This window comes from Aedes albopictus, chromosome 2 (assembly GCF_035046485.1).
Source record: "Aedes albopictus strain Foshan chromosome 2, AalbF5, whole genome shotgun sequence".
NCBI lineage: Eukaryota > Metazoa > Arthropoda > Insecta > Diptera > Culicidae > Aedes > Aedes albopictus.
Window position 1 is genome coordinate 226062056 of NC_085137.1, and position 23134 is coordinate 226085189.

Sequence of the window (23134 nt, forward strand, 5' to 3'; positions counted from 1 at the left end):
CTACCAAATCGGCAGGAAAAAATAACACAACAAACACCAATTGACTACCTACCAAATCGGTAGGAATTCTCCTAGCTTTAGGTATCTTATTGACACCCTGTTTTCTAACAGGTAGATACACCCCCTTTTTACAAATCTGTACCTACAGTTTTGTACCTACATTTTTATACCTACACTTTTACCCACACACGTACCTACACATACACTCCTAGTATAAATACCACAACGAATGCGAGGTTTTCTTCAGTCGAGCACTTGACACTGAAGAAGTCTGTAAGTCACAGACGAAATAGGCCTATCTGTCCGAAGATAAGCACAGTAGTAGAATTAAAAGGAACTTGCTCGTCCTTTCTAGTTTTTCTTTAAAAGAGTTATTCATTTTTTATTTTCTTTTGCAAAAATAAAGTATTAGTGAAGTGTTTTTAAATTAAACTAGAGTCTGAAGTAACAAGTTCTACTAAAAGCTCTAAAGTAATAGTAAAGTAAATTCCTCCAGGAATTCCTCCGAGAATCCATTCAGGGGTCGGGGTCTCTTCAGTAGTTACTCCAGGAGTTCCTCTGGAAATGCCTCCGAAAATTCCGGAAACTTTTCTTAGGGCTTCACTGACAATTACTCTTGAAGTTCCTGTAGGAGTTCCACCAATGCTTCCTCCGGAAATTTCATCAGAATTTCCTCTATGATTTCCACTGAAATTTCTCTAGGAGTTCTTTCTTCCAGATGTTCATGTGAGGATTCTTCTAATTTCAAAAAAAAAACATTCGAATGTTTCTTTGAAAACTCTTCCGTAAATTTGTCTAGAACTACCTCCAGAAATTTGCTCGAAAGTTATTCCAAGAGCGCTGTCTAAATTTCTACTATGTATTTTTTTACAGGTGTTCTGAAGGAAATCTTCGAGAAGCTGCTGCAAGGGTTTTCCTGAGCAATCTCCGGGATTTTTTTTTCGGATGTTCTTCTGCAAATACATGCAGAAATTTCTCCGTGAGCTCTTGCAGAAGTTCCTTTTAAGATTCTTCCAGAAGATCCAAACGTTTTTGCAAAAAATCTTCTCAAGTTCCTCCAGAAATTGTTCCGGAAGTACCTTCATAAAATCATCTGAATCCTACTGCAGGAATTCTATCGGCAGTTCCTCCATAAATTCTTCAAAAGACCCCCAAAAATATTTTAAAATATTGTGCGGGAGCTCTCACAGAAAATTATTTAGAAATTCTTCGAGATTTTTTTTCAGAAAATTCTTCTGCCAGCGTTTCTCCAGAAACTCTTGCACATTATCCTCTGGAAACTTTTCTGAAAGTTATCAGAAAAAATCTCTCAGAAGTTTCTCCGAGAATTCTTCTGGAAGTTCTTCCGGAATATCTACTGGAAATTTCACCAAGAATTGCATTTGGGAATTTCTCCCAATTTGTTTTTCTGGAAAGTTCCTCCTGTTTTTTTAAGTTGCTGTGAGAGTAGTCCTTAAAGAATTCTTCCCGAAGTTTTCCGAGAAATTCTACCGAAAATGTCACTGAGAATTCTTGGGGAAAATCCTGTGGGAGTTCCTTTGGATGTTTTTGCCTTTCTCGTACACCAAGGTGTACCGAAAGGCTATATGTTCACTCCAAAAACGAAAATTTGATAGAGCCCCCGGAGGGGTCAAGTGTTATATACCAATCGACTCAGCTCGACGAGTTGAGATGATGTCTGTGTGTATGTATGTGTGTGTGTATGTATGTGTGTGCGTGTGTATGTGTGTGTGTGTACAAAAAGGTCACCTCATTTTTAGATAGTAAATATGAACCGATTTCAACGACCGATGGTTCATTCGACGGGGTACATTGTCCCATTGTTTCCTATTGAAAATGGTTCAGATCGGTCCAGCCGTTCCGGAGTTATGGCCATTTAGGTGTTCCGGACGGGTACCTCAGGAAGGGGCCAGATATGAAAATGCAACAAACCCATGCATGCGACCCATCAAACCACGGCATTTTCGATTATCTGATGAACGGGATGAAGGAAAATAGTCTCTGACTATATCTGAACCGGTAGTGTTCCGGAACCGGTTCCGGATGTCCCGCCGGAAGTGGCCAAATAAGAAAGTGAACATAACCCATGCATGGGACACGTCAAATAGCGGATTTTTCGATAACCAGTTGAATGGTAAGCAGGAAAATAGTTTCAGACCATGTTTGAACCGGTAGTATTCCGGAACCGGTTCCGGATGTTCTGCCGGAAGTGGCCAATTAAAAATGTGTACCAAACCCAGGCATGCGACACATCAAAGAGCGGCTTTTTCGATAACCAGATGAACGGTAAGCAGGAAAATAGTTTCAGACCATGTTTGATCCGATTGTGTTCTGGAACCGGTTCCGGATGTCCTGTCGGAAGTGACCAATTAAAAATGTGAACCAAACCCAGGCATGCGACACATCAAAGAGCGGCTTTTTCGATAACCAGATGAACGGTAAGCAGGAAAATAGTTTCAAACCTAGTTTGAACCGGTAGTGTTCCGGAACCGGTTCCGGATGTCCTGCCGGAATTGGGCAATTAAAAAAGTGAACCAAACCCAGGCATGTGACACATCAAACAGCGGCTTTTCCGATAACCAAATGAACGGTAAGCAGAAAAATAGTTTCAGACCATGTTTGAACCGGTAGTATTCCGGAACCGGTTCCGGATGTCCTGCCGGAAGTGGCCAATTAAAAAAGTGATCCAAACCCAGGCATGTGACACATCAAAGAGCGGCGTTTTCGATAACCAGATGAACGGTAAGCAGAAACATAGTTTCAAACCTAGCTGGAACCGGTAGTGTTCCGGAACCGGTTCCGGATGTCCTGCCGGAATTAGTCAATTAAAAAAGTGAACCAAACCCAGGCATGCGAAGCATCAAACAGCGGCTTTTCCGATAACCAGATGAACGGTAAGCAGGAAAATAGTTTCAGATCATGTTTGAACCAGTAGTATTCCGGAACCGGTTCCGGATGTCCTGCCGGAAGTCGCCAATTAAAAAAGTGAACCAAACCCAGGCATGCGACACATCAAAGAGCGGCTTTTTCGATAACCAGATGAACGGTAAGCAGGAAAATAGTTTCAGACTATATCTGAACCGGTTGTGTTCCGGAACCGGTTCCAGCTGTCCCACTGGAAGTGGTCAATTAAAAAAGTGAACCAAGCCCATGAATGTGACACATGGAAGAGCGGGGTTTTTCGATAACCAGATGAACGGTAAGCAAGAAAACAGTTTCATACCGTATCTAAACCGGTTGTGTTCCGGAACCGGTTCCAGGTGTCCCGTCGGAAGTGACCAATTAAAAAACAAAACCAAACCCATGCATGCGAAACATCAAATCATCAAAAATGTTCGTTAACCAGTTACACAGGCAGCAAGAAAATAGTCTCTGACCACACTTAAGATTACCGGCAGTGTTGCAGAATCAGGGTTGGATCCATTGCTGAAATAACGCAGGTGAACAAAATCGATGCAAGCGATTAATATGTGTAAAAGAACAAAATCTTGATAAAAATTTAAGCGATCTTGTCAAATTACATCATTTTAGATTCCTGAGGCGTCATTTTACAGTGGGATGGATCAACGTTGTATGGAAAAATTTAAATTTTATAGCACCAATCTCCTTCTGCGTCTAAAATTACTGCGAACAATTTTGATGCAACTGGTTGAGTCCTCGCGCTCTGTAACACGGTAGAAATTTGAATGGGCTTTAATAGGGGAAATTTCGATTGCTTGCACTTTTTTTTTGTCAAATTTTACATGAATCTGAAATAATGATAATAAAATATAGGCTAAAGTGCGCAGAAAAAAAATTGCCGAAATGTCTTGATAATGATCGGCATCCAGTCCTAGTGAAGGTGGTCAAGCAGTCAACTGAGAATTCTGATATTATTCAGCTCTGCTTATACGTTGAACATAACGTCGGACTATGTACCACCAATAGGTTTTAAGTCATTTAAATGATGGCTTTGATAAAATGCTTACTTTTCTTAAAAAATATCAGGATTCAGGAACACTTTAACTTACGTCGACGGAAAGGTCGTGAGAACATATACGACGAGAAAGGCATTATCACCACTAGGTGGATTAATTTGGGTTTTTTCTTTCCGATTTTTGTTTCATTTCAATCAAAAATATCTCCACGAGTTCCTGCACGGATTATTCCGGGAGTTCCACGGATTTTTTTTATCTGGTAATGCTTTAAAGAACGCCTTCAATTATTTTTCCGATGTGAGGAACAAGCAATAAAGTTTTAATTAACGAATAAAAAGAGCATGATATATAGAATACTGATTTTATTACTACACAGTCAAAAGGAATCAAAACAAAATTATATCTAGCCTGCCGTTCCTGAAGAAGACACCATCCAATGTGTTGAAACGTCGGGTTAGATATCAACTCGTTTTGATTTCTTTTTTTAGACTAACGTAGCTGTAAAATCCAAGTCGATTCCCGCATCAGCTCTATTTGAAATCTCTCCAGAATTTTCACCTAGTACTCCTTCTCGAATTTACTATTTGCAAGAATGAATGAAAACCAAAAACTTCTTGAACAAGAAATAACGAGATTTTGCAGAAATATCCAAATAGGGAATCGCGCCACTTGGGCGCGGGCTTCTATATTCGTCTGTTTTCCACTATAACTCAGTCAAATCTGAACCAATCGACACAACTTTTGGAATGTGGTGAGATAGGTATAGTATTTACCCGTGTACAACATTTCAAGTCAATTTATTCAAAATTGACTGAGTTATAGTGGAAAACAGACGAATGTAGAAGCCACCGCCCAAGTGGCGCGATACCCTACCTTGTAGAAAAATCAATCTGAAGACAATGCCTGACCAGTATCCCGAAAACCGAAATCTTAGAAAATCAATAAAAATATAACTGCCGTAGAAATTATCAAAAGAGTTTCAAAAATAATCCTATATTTCAGAAGAAATAAGAAATTGATAATTTACAAAAGTAAGTTGAAAACATCACAAAAATGCTAAATCATCATGTGACATATCAATTCCCGAAACATTTCTTTGAAATTTCTCGAAGGGATTACTTCATAGGGTAACTTTGGAAATTTTCGACGTTTTCTTCAACATTAGATATTTTGCCGGAAACTTAGCCATATAATTAGGATTGATAGGGAAAGCTTTGAGGCTAACGTTGAGTTCGACAGATGGATAGTTTTAGATAACACCAAATGACAACAAAAACAAAGCATTCAAAAAAAAAAACATAAGTTTTCGTTGTTACCCCCGATTGATTTCCGTAAATTTACTGTAACTTTCAAAAGACCACTTGCAGGAATTAATATTTCGAAAAACTCCTTGAAATTTATGAACGAAATCTTAGAAGAATTCTCGGAGAAGCTCCCGAAGTTATTCTTGAAATTTCCAGAGGAACTCTTGAAGAAATGCCCAAAAAAACTCCAGAATGAATATCTGCGAGGACTTTTTCAGATTATTTTCAGAGAGACTGCACAAGAAATTCAATTCTCGGAGGTAGTTTGGAAAACGACACTTTCTAATTGCCGAAGAAATTACCAAAAAATTTTCAAAGGAATGACGCAAATAAGTCTCAGAGGCTAAACAATGCAAATCGCAGAAGCAATGTCCATATGACCAAGGATGTTTTCGATCTCCTGGCAATCATTTGACTCATTTATCCATAACTTAGTTCAGAAGCATAATATTGAAATGAGATGTTCGGCAAACTTGTAGATAAGTGTTTTTCCTACAATTATCACCAAGGGCGCCATATCCTAACTCTCATATATGCGGCGTGACAGCGTTAGTACCACCTACTCATACTAAATGATCGAAAAATCTGATCGTTTAGTAAGAGTTGGTAGTACTAAAACTTTTACGCCGTAAATATAAGCGTTGGAATATGGCGTCCTTCATGGCGTCATATATGAACGACCACTGAAGGAATTTACAAAGAAATTGATTATTTGAATTTCAAAATCATTTGCCGATTAAATTCCCAGTGCAGATTGTTGAAACAATTTTTGATGGATTTTTTTGTCAAATAATTGACGAAGAAATTTGCAAAACTGTTTCCAATAGAGCTGCCGTGTTCAATGAAATTAACGAATTGGTTTCCACCGGAATTGTCGATGGGATTCCCAAAGAATTGACAAATGGAATTTGCAAAGTAAATACCAAAATTATTTCCAAATTGGCCAAAAAAATATAAAAAATCTACGGAAACGTACTTCTGAAAGAACTTTCATTGCAACTTTGAAAACAATTACCAGTGAGATGGAGCGATGTTTTGAACTTATTTTCGGATGAACTCTTGGAGAAATTTTCGAAGGGATTCCAGAAAGATTTCACTCAGGAATTTCTGGAGAAACTCCAATGCATACATTGGAAGAACTCTCCAAGGAAGTTCTGTAGTTAATCTTGGAAAAAAAATCGTCAAGGAACTGTGCGAATTTCCAATGGAAATCCCAAATTATTAGCTTTGGCGTAAAAAAGGGATAGTCAGGGGGCCTGGCCCCCTCCAGAAGAATCCATTTCGGAAAAAAATCACCAGATTCATGCGATAATTATCTTTATAGTACAAAAATCTATATCGACATGGCCTTGGCCCCCCTAGACCTGGTCATAGCCTAGTTACGCTTATGATTATTTGTTGAGAATGAATCACGCTTTGTCCAGCTATCTTATTCCATAAAACTTCTACTTAGATGAAACGTATTTAAATATGTATTAAGGTAAAGATATGGCGAAACATTACTCCGAACACCAACTGGTTACGAGCTGATGGTAGTCGATCGATCAACTTTTCACCATATACCATCATTTAGTTCATCAGATGTGTACTCTTGAAAATGCGGAGTTTGGTTTCGTCATATCTTCACCTTAAGTCAGATCGGGTGTGATTATGAAACCTCTACACTATAATCTTCAATCGAAGAATCAAATTGATCCTTCGATTTGATCATACACACATGCCCAAAGTAAACATCCTTATCTATTGAGCAACTTTTCACGCCTCTCTAAAACTGATTACTTTTCATTCTTGAGCTTATTGGAGCCAGCTTTACTTTGCTAAGACGAGAATCAATATTTACGCTCCGTTGGACACATCTGGGGAAACCTTCAGCGCAGGCCAAGTCATGTGCCACCACTTGGCTGCTGATTGTCGTAGTAATTATTTGCCACCACAAACTACAACGTGACAATTACCCGGTGTACCTTTTCAAGTACTTTGCTTACGGCCGGCGGGTCGGTCGGTCGCGTCGTCGGTTCCGTCCCAGAGGAAATAATGATGGCATCAAATTGCAATGCAAAGCCCCATATCCACTTGAGGTCGAGTCGAGTGAGAGTCGTCCTACTCGGTCATGGCGGTAGTTATTATGGTTCTTGTCGACACGTTTCGGAATTGGGCCGTGCCCCGATAGATAGTAGTGGCATCCATCGAGTGAGTGCTGAGGAGGTAATCTAGATAGTTGCCTAATCGTAGCCGACCGACGACGCCGGTAATGACTCCTAATGGGCGGTGGGGTGATACGAAACCGATACTAATCGGCATTCAGTGCGCGAAAATCACGTGGATCGAAACCGATTTGCGTCAACTCGATCGAACCGGTTCTGTGGTTGAATGGTTGTTGCATAATGGGGATTGTTCAAGTTTGGAGGTTTTTTTTTGCGAAAGTCAAGAGCATCTCTCAAATAGTATAGTATTTAGCGTTGCTTTTTTGCCTAGACAAAAATTCTTGGCTATTAAACTCTTTCAGAACATGTGAGTCATTTGCACTGTTCAAAAGCATTTTAGAACAGCGTGGTTGGTAAAAAGTGCGATCAAGAAGCTAAAGCAAATAATACAAATAATTCCATCAGAGCTTATACATTGCTAGTACACTAGAATGTCTTATCAGACAGTAAATTACTACAGAAAAGTGTTCATTGTACTTGAATCATGGTCCGTAAAACATCTTAGGCAGCTTTTAAGCTTCTTAGGCTAACGCAGAGTTTTGCTGAACTTTTGTTGGGTGTTCCGAAGTTAGTTTGGGACTCTTCATTAGAAATAAAATTCGTTTAGAACTTTTTCTGAACTTTGTCAAACTTGAAGGAAATATTTTTATTTTATTGCTGTTTGTTTTTGATATTTGTTTGGTCCAATCGTGAGATCACTTTTTCTATTTTTCAAGAATTCCCTTCTTTTGGTTAAACACGTTCTTTTGATTTACATTTTTAAAGGGAAAACCCACATTTTGCATTATTTACCGTTGCCATTCTATCGCATCAAACCACAAACTTTATTTTCTAATCTCTATGCCTTACTAACATCAATATCTTTGATTACTTTTTCCAGCCAAAATCGGTACCTTCTACATGATCTTCTACTGCGTGCTGGCCGCCCTGGTTGCCGTATGCATGTGGGTATTCTTCCAAACCCTCGACCCAAGGACACCGAAGTGGCAGCTGGATCAGTCACTAATCGGTACCAACCCAGGTAAGCTACTCAAACAATTTCAAAAATTTAGATTGATGGTTGCCATGCACCGCACTCAAGGAACCGTATGTTCCACATTACATTGCGTCATTTTTGTAAAAAAATATATATATACGTGCACACCACCATGGCCAACGTCAGCGCAGTGACACTGAACACTAAAACGCTCATTCGGCGTGACCGTTCTGTTATATTTTCCTCCTAGACAGTAGGTCAAACGACAGAAAACAACGTGCTGGGTATTCTTAGAGAACACCAAGGTGGGAGCACAGACAAACAGACGTTCCCTTAGAAAATTTGCAATTCGAAATAAACTCATCGTCACGAAGCATAATCGCTCAATGATAACCACAGTGTACAATGGTCTGAGGGCCGCATTTATCTGGAAAAAAATTACCTAAACTATCAATTTTAGTAACATGCTGTCTTCGAGCAAGAAATTAGGGTGGTCCAAAGGGTTCTCAAGATCACAATGTTAACTTTTTATTGTTTCCATATAGAATAGAGCAAAAATGTTCTAATATGTTGATAATAACTTAATTCCAAACAAATTTGTGGACAAAATCACAGTGCAATCTGTTATAATTGCAGAGATTAAAAAAAATATGGTGACACCCGAAAAAAAGTTTTCTTTCAATAACCTTTCATACATAGATTTCTCGCTAAAAAAATTCCGAACAGTTTTAGTGAATTTTATATGCAACATTTTCCAAAGACAGCAAAGTTCTATATCCTCAATTTGAAAATGTATTCATGGTTTTCTTTGAAGATGGCTTATTTTTGGCATTAAATATCTCAGAAAGGCGCAAGCCGTTTTCAAATATCTGAGTCTTGTTCAGAAGATCTTATTCTTATCTTTCAGTGGTGAAAAATTGAAAAATCGAAGAATAAAGCATTTGACATTATTTTGAAGATAATATAATTTTTCATAGAAAAAGGGCCCTTCATTCTAGTACGAAAATATAAGAGATACGAGTTTGTTGTCTTCATCAAATATCTTGATGTTATATATATAACCCTAGTTAATTCGCCTAGTGGTGATGGCGCCTTTCTCGTGCCTTCGAATCGAAACCCATATCGACAAAACTCAAGTAACATGTTGATGAATATCGCACATTCATGTGTTTAACAAAAATCCGTTTCATGACAACACAAATTATATCGTTTATCTAGCTTTTGATGTTTGATCCTTAAATTCTTGAAAAAGCCGTGATATTGATTTTTCAGCCGCCATTTTGGATTCAAATCCGCCATCTTGGATACTCTGGTTGCCATTTTGGACTTCAGACTTCTTTCCCATACAAGATATACCCATATTGAAAGATTCTAGAACCTCAAACTCCATTAAACAGCCGCCATTTTGGAAATTCCGGACGCCATTTTTTAGCTTCAGACATTTCCCACATACCAAATATACCCATGTTCCATGATTTTAGAGCCTAAAGCTCCATTAAAAAGCCACCATCTTAAATTATGAGACGCCATCTTAGATATTCTGGTCAATATTTTCGATCTCCGGGCATCTTACCCAAACCAAATGTACCCATATTGAATGGCTTAAGAGCCTACAGTTCCATTCAACAGTCGTCATCTTGAATTTTGTGCCGCCATCTTGGATTTTCGACCGCCATTTTGTATATTGTATCTTATATATTCATGGTTTTAGAGCTAAAAACACCATAAAATAGCCGCCATCATTAATTAGAAGCCGCCATCTTGGATTTTAGACCGCCATCTTGGATATTCTGGTCGCCATTTCTGGAGTCCAGACATTTTCCCCACACCAAATATACCCGTATTGCATGGTTTTAGAACCTAAAACTGCATTGAGGTGAAAAGAGAGCACGTCCAGGTGCGTTTTTGACTCACATTTTCGAGAGCACCGATTTCGTCATCCACAAAATGCCCGAAAACGAAAATGCTACTCAATGTTTACCACGAGTGAGCAAGGCTACTCATTGCTTTTTCAGATCGGTTTGCTGCTTAGATGGCGAGATCTGTGGTTTTGGTATTTGCCAGCTAGCCATTATGACGACCATATTTGGATTCGCTCATATATGTCCTTAAACAGCCACCATAGGGGCTGTCCATAAACCACGTGGTCATGAGGGGGGGGGGGGGTTTCGGCCAATGGCCATTTTGTATGGACAAATAAAAAAAAATGTATGGACAAATGACCCAGGGGGGGGGGGGGGCTTTGAAAAGTCCCAAAAAAATGACCACGTGGTTTATGGACAGCCCCATATTGAATTTTGAGTCCCCGTCTTGAATTTTAAACCGCCATCTAGTATATTGTATATTCATGATCTTATAGCCTAAAACACCATTAAACAGTCGCCATCTTTAATTTGGAGCCGCCATATTGGGTTTAAGGCCACCATCTTGGATATTCTGGTCACCATTTTTGGAGCTCAGACATCTTCCCCATACCAAATATACCCATGTTGCATGGTTTTGGAGCCTAAAACACCATTAAACAGCCCCCATCCTGAATTTGGAGCCGCCATCTTGGATATTTGGGTCACCATTTTTGGACTCCGGACATCTTACCGTACATATCCGTATTGCATGATTTTATAGCCTGAAACAGCATTCAACAGCTACCATCTTGAATTTGGAGTCGTGGATTTTAGACCGCCATCTAGTATATTGTATATTCATGGTCTTAGAGCCTAAAACACCATCAAACAGCCGCCATCTTGAATTTGGAGCCGCCATCTTGGATTTTAGACAGATATTCTGGATAGTCTGATCATCATTTTTGGACTCCGGACATCTCTTTCCTATACAATAGGGGTCGTACACAAATTACGTCACGCCCTTAGGGAGAGAGGGGGTATATGTGACGACCCTTACAAAAAATATTGAGGTTCCATTGGGGGAAGGGGGGTTGAAAAAGGCCGATTTTTGCGTGACATAATTTCTTTATCACCCCATAAATACCCATATTGCATGGTTTTAGAGCCTAAAACTCTATTAAACTGCCGCCATTTTGAATATTAGACTGTCATCTTGAATTTTGGGGCCAACATCGTGGAACTTCTGGTCTCTAGTGTTGATTTCCGCACACAATTCGTCAACATGCTATAGGCTACACAAATCGCAGCAGTTTCAGTTTTATATACGGCCAGTTCTACCGCTGCTGGTCCTGATCACTAAAACAATCATAACTTCGGAACGCCTCGATCGATAAAATTCCGGTTTGATTCGAGCTATAATCCGAAAAGTCGGCCAATGGGAAGTGCCTTAAAAGCGAGTGAACTAATTTTGCACACAGACATACATACATACATACACACATATAGACATCATCTCAATTCGTCCAACAGAGTTGATTGGTATATGTGACCTGACCCTCCGAACCTTCTATCGAAAATTCGTTTTTTGATTGAACATATACTTAGGTGTACGAGAGAGGCAAAAAGTGTTCAAAACGAGGTGTTCCTATAAAAACCAACTAATGTAGGATTAAGACCGTTTCTTCTAAGAAAATATAACAAGGAATAAGATTTATTGTTCATCAAATACGTGTTTCTGTTGCGTGCATGAATATCTTAAAAAAATTAGAACGCCAACATCTGTTTATCTGTGACATAAAATTGCACCAAGTGTGGTTCACATGACCTGTCACACCGGTATACTACTAAAATAATTCACGGTGGAAAGCGTATATTCAAAACTGAACACTTTCAGAATAATGCAAAGACATGTAACATTTCCGAAGGTTTGGCTATCTAGTTCCCGACGTATTGAGCACCGACCAAAAATGATCGAGTTTATTCTTGCAACCCGCCTAATGTTGATTGATTGATTTGTCTTTATTAAAGAGACTTTCAGCCCTTGGCTGGTTCGTCTCTCGCCTAATGTTGTCAGGGCCCGAGGCGCAATTGGTCACACGTTTGCTTCATAAGCAGATGGTTATAGGTTCCATCCCAGCCCCGGCACTGACGACAGTTGCTCTTCCTAACTGAGAGCAGCTGACATTGATCCTCTTCTAAACCTATGGCTCAAACGAACCCGGATACGGACATCGGCAAATAGTTGTGTATTCGAAAAATCGGAAAACATTTTCGCAATCCAAATAAAATCGTGTATTCAAAGTACTGAGCAGAAAACTTTTAAATTGCGATACAAAGATGTAACTTCAGAATAATGACCAAAATATTTCAGTTAATAATTTTGTCCTCCAGATCCCAACATGCAACATCATAGTGCAACGAAGAAATCTTTCTCTGTGATTGTGAAATACGATGTTTCGTCTGCATTACATTTGTCTGCATCGTAAGAGACGAACCAGCCAAGGGCTGAAAGTCTCTCTAATAAAGACAAATCAATCAATTGTCTGCATCGTTCCTGGGACGAAGACAACTGTTTGTTTATAATTCACCGATAGAAAAAAAAAAATATCTTAATGATTGAACAGCTATTGCTGCAATCTGCAGCAGTGAAATCTAACTTTGAAGTGCCACATAGCATTTGCGGGGTGTGAATTGAATCTCAGTTCAATAAGTGAATCTGATGAACAGTGAAAATTGAACGGTGATGAAGAGCAGTTCGGCTAGCTGCTGCTATGGTGCGGTTGCCTTCGGCATATCTCAAATGAGAAAAAATGTCAACTCGTAAGTAGAATGAAATTGAATCGTGAAATTTTGTGTAATTAGGGAAGTGAGACCATCTCGGCAGGGGACCTATTTTGGGCACTTTTCTGCTACAACACAACCTTCTGAACCAATTGACACAATTTTTGGAACGTGATGAGATACGTATAGTATCTAGTCGTGTACAAAATTTCAAGTTAATTGGTTTGGAATTGACTGCGTTATAGCGAAGAGTGCTCAAAATACCAACCGCTGCCCAAGTAGTTCGCTACCCAACATATTCGATTTTCAGTGCTGTAGGGGCTAGTTATTGGCAATCTGCATTCCTTTGCTTCCTTCTAATGAGTCATTGGCAAAGGTAAGCTGGAACATTTTTAATTACTGGCTATTTTTCATCTGGTATGACGGGAATAAGTGCCCTGTATGGGCCTTTTTGCAATGTTTTGTTTTTCGGAGGGAGGGGTCTTTCAAGCTAAAAAACAAGTTCTGTTCCAGAAACTTTAAGATAAAGAAGAAAACTCACGACTTGTAGCTTTTGTATTTCAATTAACTTCCCAAACTACTATCACATAAATCGAGTCCATAAATTGTGTGAATTCGTTTAACCGTTGTTGTCGTCCCATACAGTAGTGGACGAGACCATCACACGACATTTCACCAAATTTCACACCCAGTTTTGCAGTTCAACCGGACAGAAATCTATTTTCGGGATGCGTCTGACATGGCGTGGCGTGGCGTGGCGTGGCGTGGCGTGGACCATCAAAAGTAGGAGAAGGAGAGGAAGTTATGGTGGCAAAAATATTCTTACGGCAGACACAACTGATCGTAGATTTTCTGCCTCAAAATTAGAGGAAGCTTGTGCTCATACATCGTAGCATCGTGTATTGACGTAATTGATGTAGGGAACTTATGCAACGTACGGTTAGTTTCATATTTATTGGGGTCTTAGCCATTTTCAAAGTATGTAAAGTAAATGTTGCCGCTGTTCCACAGCCCGATTTGAAAAACTGACTGTAACAGTGGCCTAACATTTAGTGAATAAGGTGAAGGACACTGCTTCCGAAATTAGCAGGAGCAATATCGCATGTATTTTGGATGCGACCTTGTTAAGATTAAGTTCCTACTATTAATGTAAAGTTCAAGAAAATGTCAGAGACTTTTTTGCTTCTCGTTCTAGTGTCGCCGAGAAAATGAATTTTAGGATCGGTTGTGACAACGTTGTTGGTGATCAATACACAAGCCACTAGCTAACAGGTGCCGGAAAAACATTAGAAAATCATGGCCGGTCTACATCCCTACTCAAGGACAGAAATCTTTGGAAACTGTTAACCAACGCACCTTATTTTGTACAAAATAAGTAGAAAAGTAGTTTGTAAATAATAATAGTGTTTTGTATTTGCAAGTGAGCAAATGCGCCATGCATCATCTGAATTGGGCCTCTGAAGCTTGTATGAATTTCAAAAATTTGGTTCCAATGTTTTTTGCCTAGAATGAAAAAAACTGCTGATCAGATACCCAAGAGGTGGTTCCTCGGGGTAGATGGTGGAGGGGGGTGATCAACCCACCAAAAACTCATTCTCTCTCTTCCTTACCTTCGCGGTACGCCCGTTAGGAATGACTTCGAGAAGGGGGGAACCGTACAAGATTACTCTCAATTGGTGAGTGTTCCACCAGCTACCGGCTGAAGTTGTTTTCTCTTCCCTGGGAGCTTGGGTCCTGGCTAGTACTATTGACTACCCGTTGGACTCATGTTCCCGGATCGGAAGTGGGGTGAACTCAACTCAAGGTGTGATATCACTACCTGCATACTCGACCTTTGCTCCACGAAGCTTGGGCATTCAAAGGGCACATGCTCCGCGATCACGTCGCAGTCTGCGCATCCCGGATATACGGGGTAGCCAGCATGGCCGAATCTGGGTAGATACCTCCGAAAGCAGCCATGGCCTTACAGAAATTGTGTCAAGTGAAAGTTTACCTCGCCATGGGGCCTGCTCGTCCATTTAGACACGCTCGGTATGAGCCTGTGTGTCCATCCTCCTCTGCTGGAGGAATCCCATTCCCACTGCCACTTCAAATAGACGATGTTCTGGCAATCCGTCTCGCGCCTCTTGTGCTGCGTCGCTCGCAGTACTCTTTGTCCTCTGCCATCACTAGCGTTGTGGGCATCATGCCCGCTAGCACACATAGCTCGTCCCCTGAGACCGTGCGGTATGCGCTGACCACCCTAAGGCACATCAGCCTTTGGGCACTCTTTAGGTTTCGATTGATCATACAGCGAACGCAGTCGACTATACGGCGGCGCCTTACCGTAGTATAAAGACCGCTACTATCGCGAGCAGCTTACGCTTACTCGAGACTATTTCCGAGCTGTTTGACATTATCTTTGATAATGCCATTATCGTCATGCTTGCCCTTTTGCAGGCATATTTCACGTAGCTTCAGAATTTCAGCTTATCGTCAATCATGACCCCCAATTGCTGCAGTGACCAAGTTGATCGTGCACCCACCTATGGTGACCACTGCCTGTTGTTCAGATTTGCGATTGTTTACTGTCGGGATACCATCCGGACTATTCCGGACCCGGAGCCTTGTTCAAACTAAGCGACTTCGCTATTACGATGAACTCGTCGTTCTTCTTCCGGGGTGGCTTCGCTTCGGCCGGGGTAACGTTCTGGGGGTGCTAACGCACCCTTCGTTTTGACCACGACTACTCTATAGGCATCACCCCAAGGGGTCGTGTTCGCTGCCTGGCAGAGATTTTCCAAGCACGCCCACATACACGCCTTAATCACTTTGTTCAGTGCCAGTTTAGCCGCCCTGTAGGCCTCACTTCGTTCCATTCTACCCTCATCGGTTGCATCCATTTCTGGGTAAAGATCGCCTTGGCGCATGCACGGCTTAGGGTTCCGATTAGATCATCGCTGGATAGATCGTCGGTGTAACTTTCCATAAGCAATCGCTTCACAAACGCCAGCTTATCGAAGCGTGAAGTCAGCCATCCCCGATGACCTTCGGCTGTGACCGTCTTCATTCGTGTTTCGATCTGTATCGAATCGCCAGATGGGCACTGTGCGTGAATCCATCGTTGACCCTCCAGTCAGAGCTAGGGGGTTTAGACCCGGGCTCCAGAAGGTCACATCAATGATGGACTCTGTACCGTTCCTACTGTAGGTTTTTCTGTCGCCTACGTTCTCGACATCCACGTTCAGTCTAGCCGTAGCTTCAAGTACAGCCGAGCCTCTCGCTTTAGTCGATTGACTACCCCACACGATCGCCCAGGCGTTGAAGTCTCCACCGATGACCAAAGGTATCAGGTATCAGAAGGCCGGCTCCAGAGGCACGTTCTCCTCCATTTGGGATTGGGACATTTGTGCCATCGCCAAAATAACAGCCTATTTCATCATCTACCTGTGTGAAAAGGAAGGAAAAAAGATTTGGATGGGGATAGGGGCAGGTAGGGAAATAGGAAAAATACCCTGGAAGAGGGTACTAACGCACAAGCGTACCACAATGGGTTCAAACAGCGCCCTGAAGAGGGCACTGTAATTACGCATAAAGCGAAAGAGAGCCTATAGCTCTTTACCACAGCGGGTTAAGAACAACAGAATGAAGATTCAGGTTTCTGAAGTCAGTATCACTTAATAAGTCTTTACCGAATACTCGGAAACGCAGTTGCGCGAAAACTGGACAGTTACATATCAAATGATACGAAGTTCCATAATCGGATTCACAGCTATCACAGGCAAATGAATCAGCTTGCTGAATATTTGCCATGTGATAGCTGAGTCGGCAGTGGCCAGTCAATGCTTTGACCAGCATGCTGCAATTCTGCTTAGACAGATTAGTTAGATACTTCGCCACCCGTAGAGATGGCTCAGCACTATACAATTTAATTTGGTTTGACGACATGACTCCAAACTATTCCAATATTGTCTGTGTTGAGTGACAGCCCAGGTGTGAATCTGAAGCTTTATACATCACTTCGATACCGGAATAGCTGGCTCAGGGCCAATGAAGTCATGTGATGCTCCAGAGCGAGCTAACTCATCAGCCAATTCATTTCCAGCGATGGAAGAATGACCAGGCACCCATACAAGGTGAACAGCGTTTGCTGAATTCAGCTCCTCGATTTGAGTTCGACAAGCGATAACTATCTTCGACCTAGAGTTGGCCGAAGCAAGTGCTTTAATAGAAGCCTGGCTATCTGAACAGAAGTATATTACTTTGCCCATTACTCGCTGCTGAAGTGCTGAATGCACTCCGCACATAAGAGCAAAGATTTCGACCTGAAAAACGGTGCAGTGTCTACCAAGTGAGTTAGACTGATACAGCCTTAGCTCACGAGAATAAACACCAGCACCTGCTCGACCTTCGAGAAGGGAGCCATCAGTGTAACATACGATGCCGTCTGAAATACTTCTTTCCGGATAACCAGATGTCCACTCTTCCCGGGAAGGGAATTTCGTGGAAAATGTCCTATATGGAAAATTACAAGATCACTTGGAGCAAGAACAATTTTGTCCCAATTCACCAAAAGTGAAAACAACGAAGTGTGTGTTGATGTGCGGTTCACAAGAGTTTCCTCTAGTAGACCGAGTACCCGTAACCGGTAAGTGCAAGAAAATGCTTCTTGTTTGAGATGAGTGTGTAGTGGGGCAACGTCAAAGAGAACTTCGAGCGCTGCCGTGGGTGTTGAAGAGAACGCTCCAGACATCGCCATTAAGCACATCCTTTGGAGATGGCCTAATTTTGATTGGACCGTTCTCACTTCGCCCTTTTGCCACCACACAAGACATCCATAAGCCAATATTGGCCGAACCACAGTTACAGTTGTGTAAATTTATTTGATATACTTGGGTTTTAGATCCCAAGTTGTACCAAAAGTACGCCGGCATTGCCCGAAGGCCATACAAGCTTTCTTGATTCTGAACTCGATGTGAGGTGTCCAGGAAAGCTTGGAATCAAGAATGACTCCAACGTACTTTACCTGAATCAAAGAGACGCAAAGGTCGAACGCCATTACGGTTTCGCCTTTCCGTGAAAAGAACAATAGAAGTTTTCATCAGTCGACAGCTATCGTTTGCGGCGTACGGTTGTGTTTTCTCTCTCGGCTATTGTAAAGCACAATCTATTGTTCGTAGCGGCGGGATAGTAGCAGTACGGTAGCTGTAGGTAGTGAATAACCTAGAAAGAGTATTGTGAAGGGGCGCTCCGACAACAGGTTTTGTCCAAAACCGCAAACGTGACTGGTAATCAACCACGATTATAGATTGATTGCAGCGTGAAAAGCTTTTCTACCGATCAGTACAAACAAAGAACTTTTTCCTGGAAGTCAACGAATCCGTCCGGCCCGTTCCGCTAGCATGGCGCTAGCGAACGGATTTCCACCTCTCTTAGGGGACCCAGGGGGGCCTGGAGGAGGAGGTGGTGGACCGTCCAATAGAGTAAACGGTGAGTACACAGGGCGCTTACTACCAAGTTTTATGGATCAGGCAGGAACCGCGGGAGAGTTGCGTTTCTTGAAAATGGAAGCCGTAAGCGGGACTATCCCACAAGACCCGTTCCTTTTACGCTTGTCGGTTGAAAAGTTCATCAACGGACCAATTGATGGAGCGTACAAGGAAAATAAGGGAATCACCTATGTCCTCAAAGTACGTAGTAAGGCACAAGCGGATAGTCTACTACGTATGACTAAACTAGCTGACGGCACAATGATCCGAATTAATGAACATGAGACCCTCAACCAACGAAAATGTGTGGTATCCAACTACGACACCATAGGGTTAACAGAAGAGTATCTACAGGAACAACTTTCCGCGCAAGGTGTAAAAGACGTTCGAAGGATCAAACGAAGAAATGCCGCAGGGGAATTGGAAAACACAGCAACAGTCGTCCTCACGATCTGCGGCACGGTCATCCCCCAGCACATCGACTTTGGGTGGAATCGATGTAAAACGCGAAATTTCTACCCGGCTCCCATGCAATGTTTCCGCTGCTGGGAGTATGGGCACACGGGTAAACGTTGTCAGGAACCGTTCCGTATTTGTGGAAAATGCAGCAAAGTGCACCCGGAGGAAACAACAGCGACACCGCTGCCGATCCCCGATGAGTCTACTGGATCCGAAGAATCAAGAAAACCGCCAACTACCGTAGGACCAAACCGAACAATATGCAATGGAACCGTCTTTTGTAAAATCTGCAAGAACAACAGCCATTCAGTGTCGAGCAGGAAATGCCCAGCGTATGTCAAAGAATCGGATATCCAGCACATTCGAATTGACATGGGTATTTCCTACCCTCAAGCGCGCCGTGAATATGAATCCCGACAATCAGCCAGCAGCAGCAGCACCACGTACACCGGTATCGTGAACACCAGTAAAGATAAGGAGATAGCCGACTTGACAACGATGGTTCAGAAACTGCAATCTGACTCGAAGACAAAAGACCAACGAATAGCCGAAATGGAACGCCAACTGCAAACACGCGGCATAGGAGAGAGAATGGACACGGCACAACAAAATGGAACAATTCAAGATCTAATACGAGAAGTAGCAGCTCTTACCGCGACGGTTCAGAAATTGCAAGAAGCAGTATTGAGGAAAGATGAAATCATACAAAAGAAGGACGACGAAATAGCACGACTGCGAGCCTTGGAAACCCGATCCGAATGTTCTAACGTAACGATCCCCGAAACACAGTCATCAATAGAAACCGAACAGATCATTCCAAGCACTATTGATCGAAAAGTTGCTGAAAATGTTTCCGAATGGATCCATAGCACGTCCAGAAACGGTCATATCGTGGAAAACAGGTCGCAACTCAAACAGAACAAACAGAAGGGCAACTTCGATACGAGCATGGAAACTACTCACTCTCACAAAGGAAATGAAACACGGAAATCGAATGTAACTCTAGCGTCAAACTCCACCAAAAGAAATCGCGTAGAAGAGTTCAGTGGAGAATCTTCATCAACGCAACCCCCAGATACCAAGCGGAGCAGCAAAGCTCGCAAGGTAAAAGGAAAAAAATAAGTAAGCTTACTACCCGAAACACTCAGTCCACCCACAAATGCATGGTTAAAACATTTATCCACACTCTCCATCGCAATTTTCACCCCAAACAAAAAATATAAAACTCGGACAAAAAAGGACTGGACTGAGCAATCAGAAAATCAACCCGACCAACAAGGAGCTAGAAGACCATCAATTGATAGTTTGGATAGCCAATGCCCCCTTAACACAGAGCAATCAGAACCGATATTGGTGGACAACCGTTGTCACATGCCAAGAAGATACCCAATGCGAGCACGACGAAAACCCTTACGCTTCGAATATCCTACCCCATCTGTGTCAGAGTTCTTTCCTCCACTAGGCGAAGAAGCGTTCAACGCAAACCAGTATGACTTACTGCACAAAAGGCGTTATGGAGCCTTAGCATCCATAAAACCAGGTACTTCAAACCTCACTAGTAGAATACTAACGTCTCCGTCATCCTTGCCAGCTGTAAGCTCCACTCCGAGTGGGACTTCCAAAGAGTCTAAACCCTGTACTAACCACATAGCTCCTTCACCTCCACCATTAGCAGATTTTTCACCGAGACTCCGATCTCGACCTTCAACTAACTCATGTAGCTCTAACATCCAGTGCTGCCCAACGATATCCGGTAGAATGGTTTTCGCTATACAGTGGAACATCAATGGGTTTTTTAATAATTTGCCGGACCTGGAAATCCAGGTGCACAATTTAAGACCTGTTGTACTTGCACTCCAAGAAACCCACAAAGCGTCTGTATCTGCAATGAATAACTCCCTGGGAAAAGGGTATACTTGGATAGCAAAATCCGGTCACAATAAGTACCACTCAGTCGCATTGGGCATCTCTTCTGAACTCAACTTTTCTGAAATTACACTGGATACCGATCTTCCAATAGTTGCGGCCCGAATCCTTTGGCCGTTCCCTGTCTCGGTAGTTTCATTTTACCTACCAAATGGAAAAATACCAAATTTGAAAAATATCTTGAAAAAAGCTATGAAGACAATCCCACAACCAATTGTTCTGCTAGGTGACTGCAATGGGCATCACCAAGCATGGGGTAGCCGAGTCCCCAACGCTCGCGGCGCACTCGTAGCACAACTAGCCAGCTCTTGCGGCCTGACGATTCTTAATGACGGCTCACCTACATTTATCAGGAAACAAGTCCAGACCTCGATCGATATATCACTAGTCTCAACCACAATACTAAACCGACTCCACTGGACAGCTGGCACAGACCCTTTAGGAAGTGACCACGTCCCAATTACCTTGAATCTGGATGCAACACCTCCCGAAACATCTCGTCGTCCCAGATGGATCTTTGAAAAAGCCAACTGGACGAGTTTTCAAGAATCACTTGAATCCGAAATTGAAAACACCCGACCAAAATCAATTAGTGAGCTTACAGAAACGATCATTAACACCGCCTCAGCTACTATCCCTAAGACCAGTAGTACACCTGGTCGTCGAGCACTCTATTGGTGGAACGATAGCATAAAAAAGGTGGTAAAAGCACGCAGGAAAGCTCTCCGAGCGGCAAAGAGACTACCAGAGTGCCACCCAGAAAAAGAAGCAGCTAATCAGGCTTACCGAGAAGCCCGAAATTATTGTCGGCAAATGATAAGAGAAGCAAAAGAAAAATCATGGACGGATTTTTTGAATGGCATCAACGAGCATCAATCCGCAACAGAGCTGTGGAGCCGTGTAAACAGGATTAATGGGAAAAGACGCGTGAAAGGTATGGCTCTAACAGCAAACGGAGCGACCACCAGAGACCCGGAAGAGATTGCAGACGCCCTAGCTGATCATTTTTACGAAATTTCATCCTTTCAGCGATACTCTAGCTCTTTCTTGAAAAAACATCCTTCTCCTGACCAGGCTGTAACCAACTTTGTGATTCCTCCTGGTAGAGGTCAAAATTTCAATCTCCGCTTTACTATGAAGGAATTAGACTTTGCACTTCAGAAAGCTACAGGAAAATCGGTGGGACCCGACGAAATCGGATACCCGATGATTAAAAATCTCCCAGAAGTTGGAAAGAGGGCGTTACTAGACGCAATTAATAAAGAATGGACTGAAGGCACCTTCCCTGATGAATGGAGACAAGGTTTCGTTGTACCTATACCCAAAGATAGTGGCCCAGCAAATGCCGTAAATAGTTATAGACCAATCACCCTAACGAGTTGCATGGCTAAACTGATGGAACGAATGGTCAACAGGCGACTCGTCGAACATTTGGAAACTAATCAAAGGCTGGACCAAAGACAACATGCGTTTAGAGCAGGTCAAGGTACAGGAACATATCTGGCTACACTCGGCCAGGTCCTCAATGATGCCTTCTCCCAGGGTGAACATATCGAAATCGCTTCATTAGACTTAGCAAAAGCCTATAACCGGGCCTGGACCCCAGGAGTACTCCAGCAGTTGGTTAAGTGGGGAATTACAGGAAACTTACTACTTTTTATAAAACAGTTTTTAAGTAATCGTACTTTTCGGGTAATTATAGGTAACACCAAATCGAAATCTACCAAAGAGGAAACAGGAGTTCCTCAGGGCTCGGTTTTAGCAGTTACGCTTTTCTTAGTAGCGATAAATAGTGTTTTCGATGTCCTTCCCAAGGGTATATTTATATTTGTATATGCAGATGATATTTTACTAGTAGTGTGTGGGAGCAGGCCAAAGGTTGTAAGGAGAAAACTGCAAACTGCAACAAACGCAGTCGCTAAATGGGCCGACCTGACAGGCTTTGATATCTCATCAGAAAAATGTGCCAGGCTACACATTTGCTCTAGTAGCCATATCCCCCCCCGAAAACCTATCACCATCCATGGCAAACCAATCCCTACGAAAAAAGCAATAAATGTACTCGGGATAACATTGGACCGAAACCTAAGTTTTAAAAAGCATTTCGAAATTACAAAGAAAAAGTGTAAAAGCCGCGTCAATCTCATGAAGGTTATCTCAAACAGATGTACCATAAACGACAGATCAATTCGGAAAAGAGTTGCAAACGCGATCGTGTGCAGTCGCCTTTTCTATGGTATTGAAATAACCTGCCG

General features: G+C 42.1%; 1 protein-coding gene across 2 annotated transcripts in view; it reads left to right on the plus strand.

The window, feature by feature from the left end:
• Nucleotides 1–23134, plus strand: part of LOC109432900 (sodium/potassium-transporting ATPase subunit beta-2) — a 100819-nt gene that overhangs the window by 47795 nt on the left and 29890 nt on the right. For both annotated transcript variants that reach the window (XM_062851216.1, XM_062851215.1), the window contains exon 3: nt 8306–8446. In XM_062851216.1, the coding sequence (XP_062707200.1) occupies nt 8306–8446 (141 nt within the window). The remainder of the gene's footprint in view (nt 1–8305; nt 8447–23134) is intronic.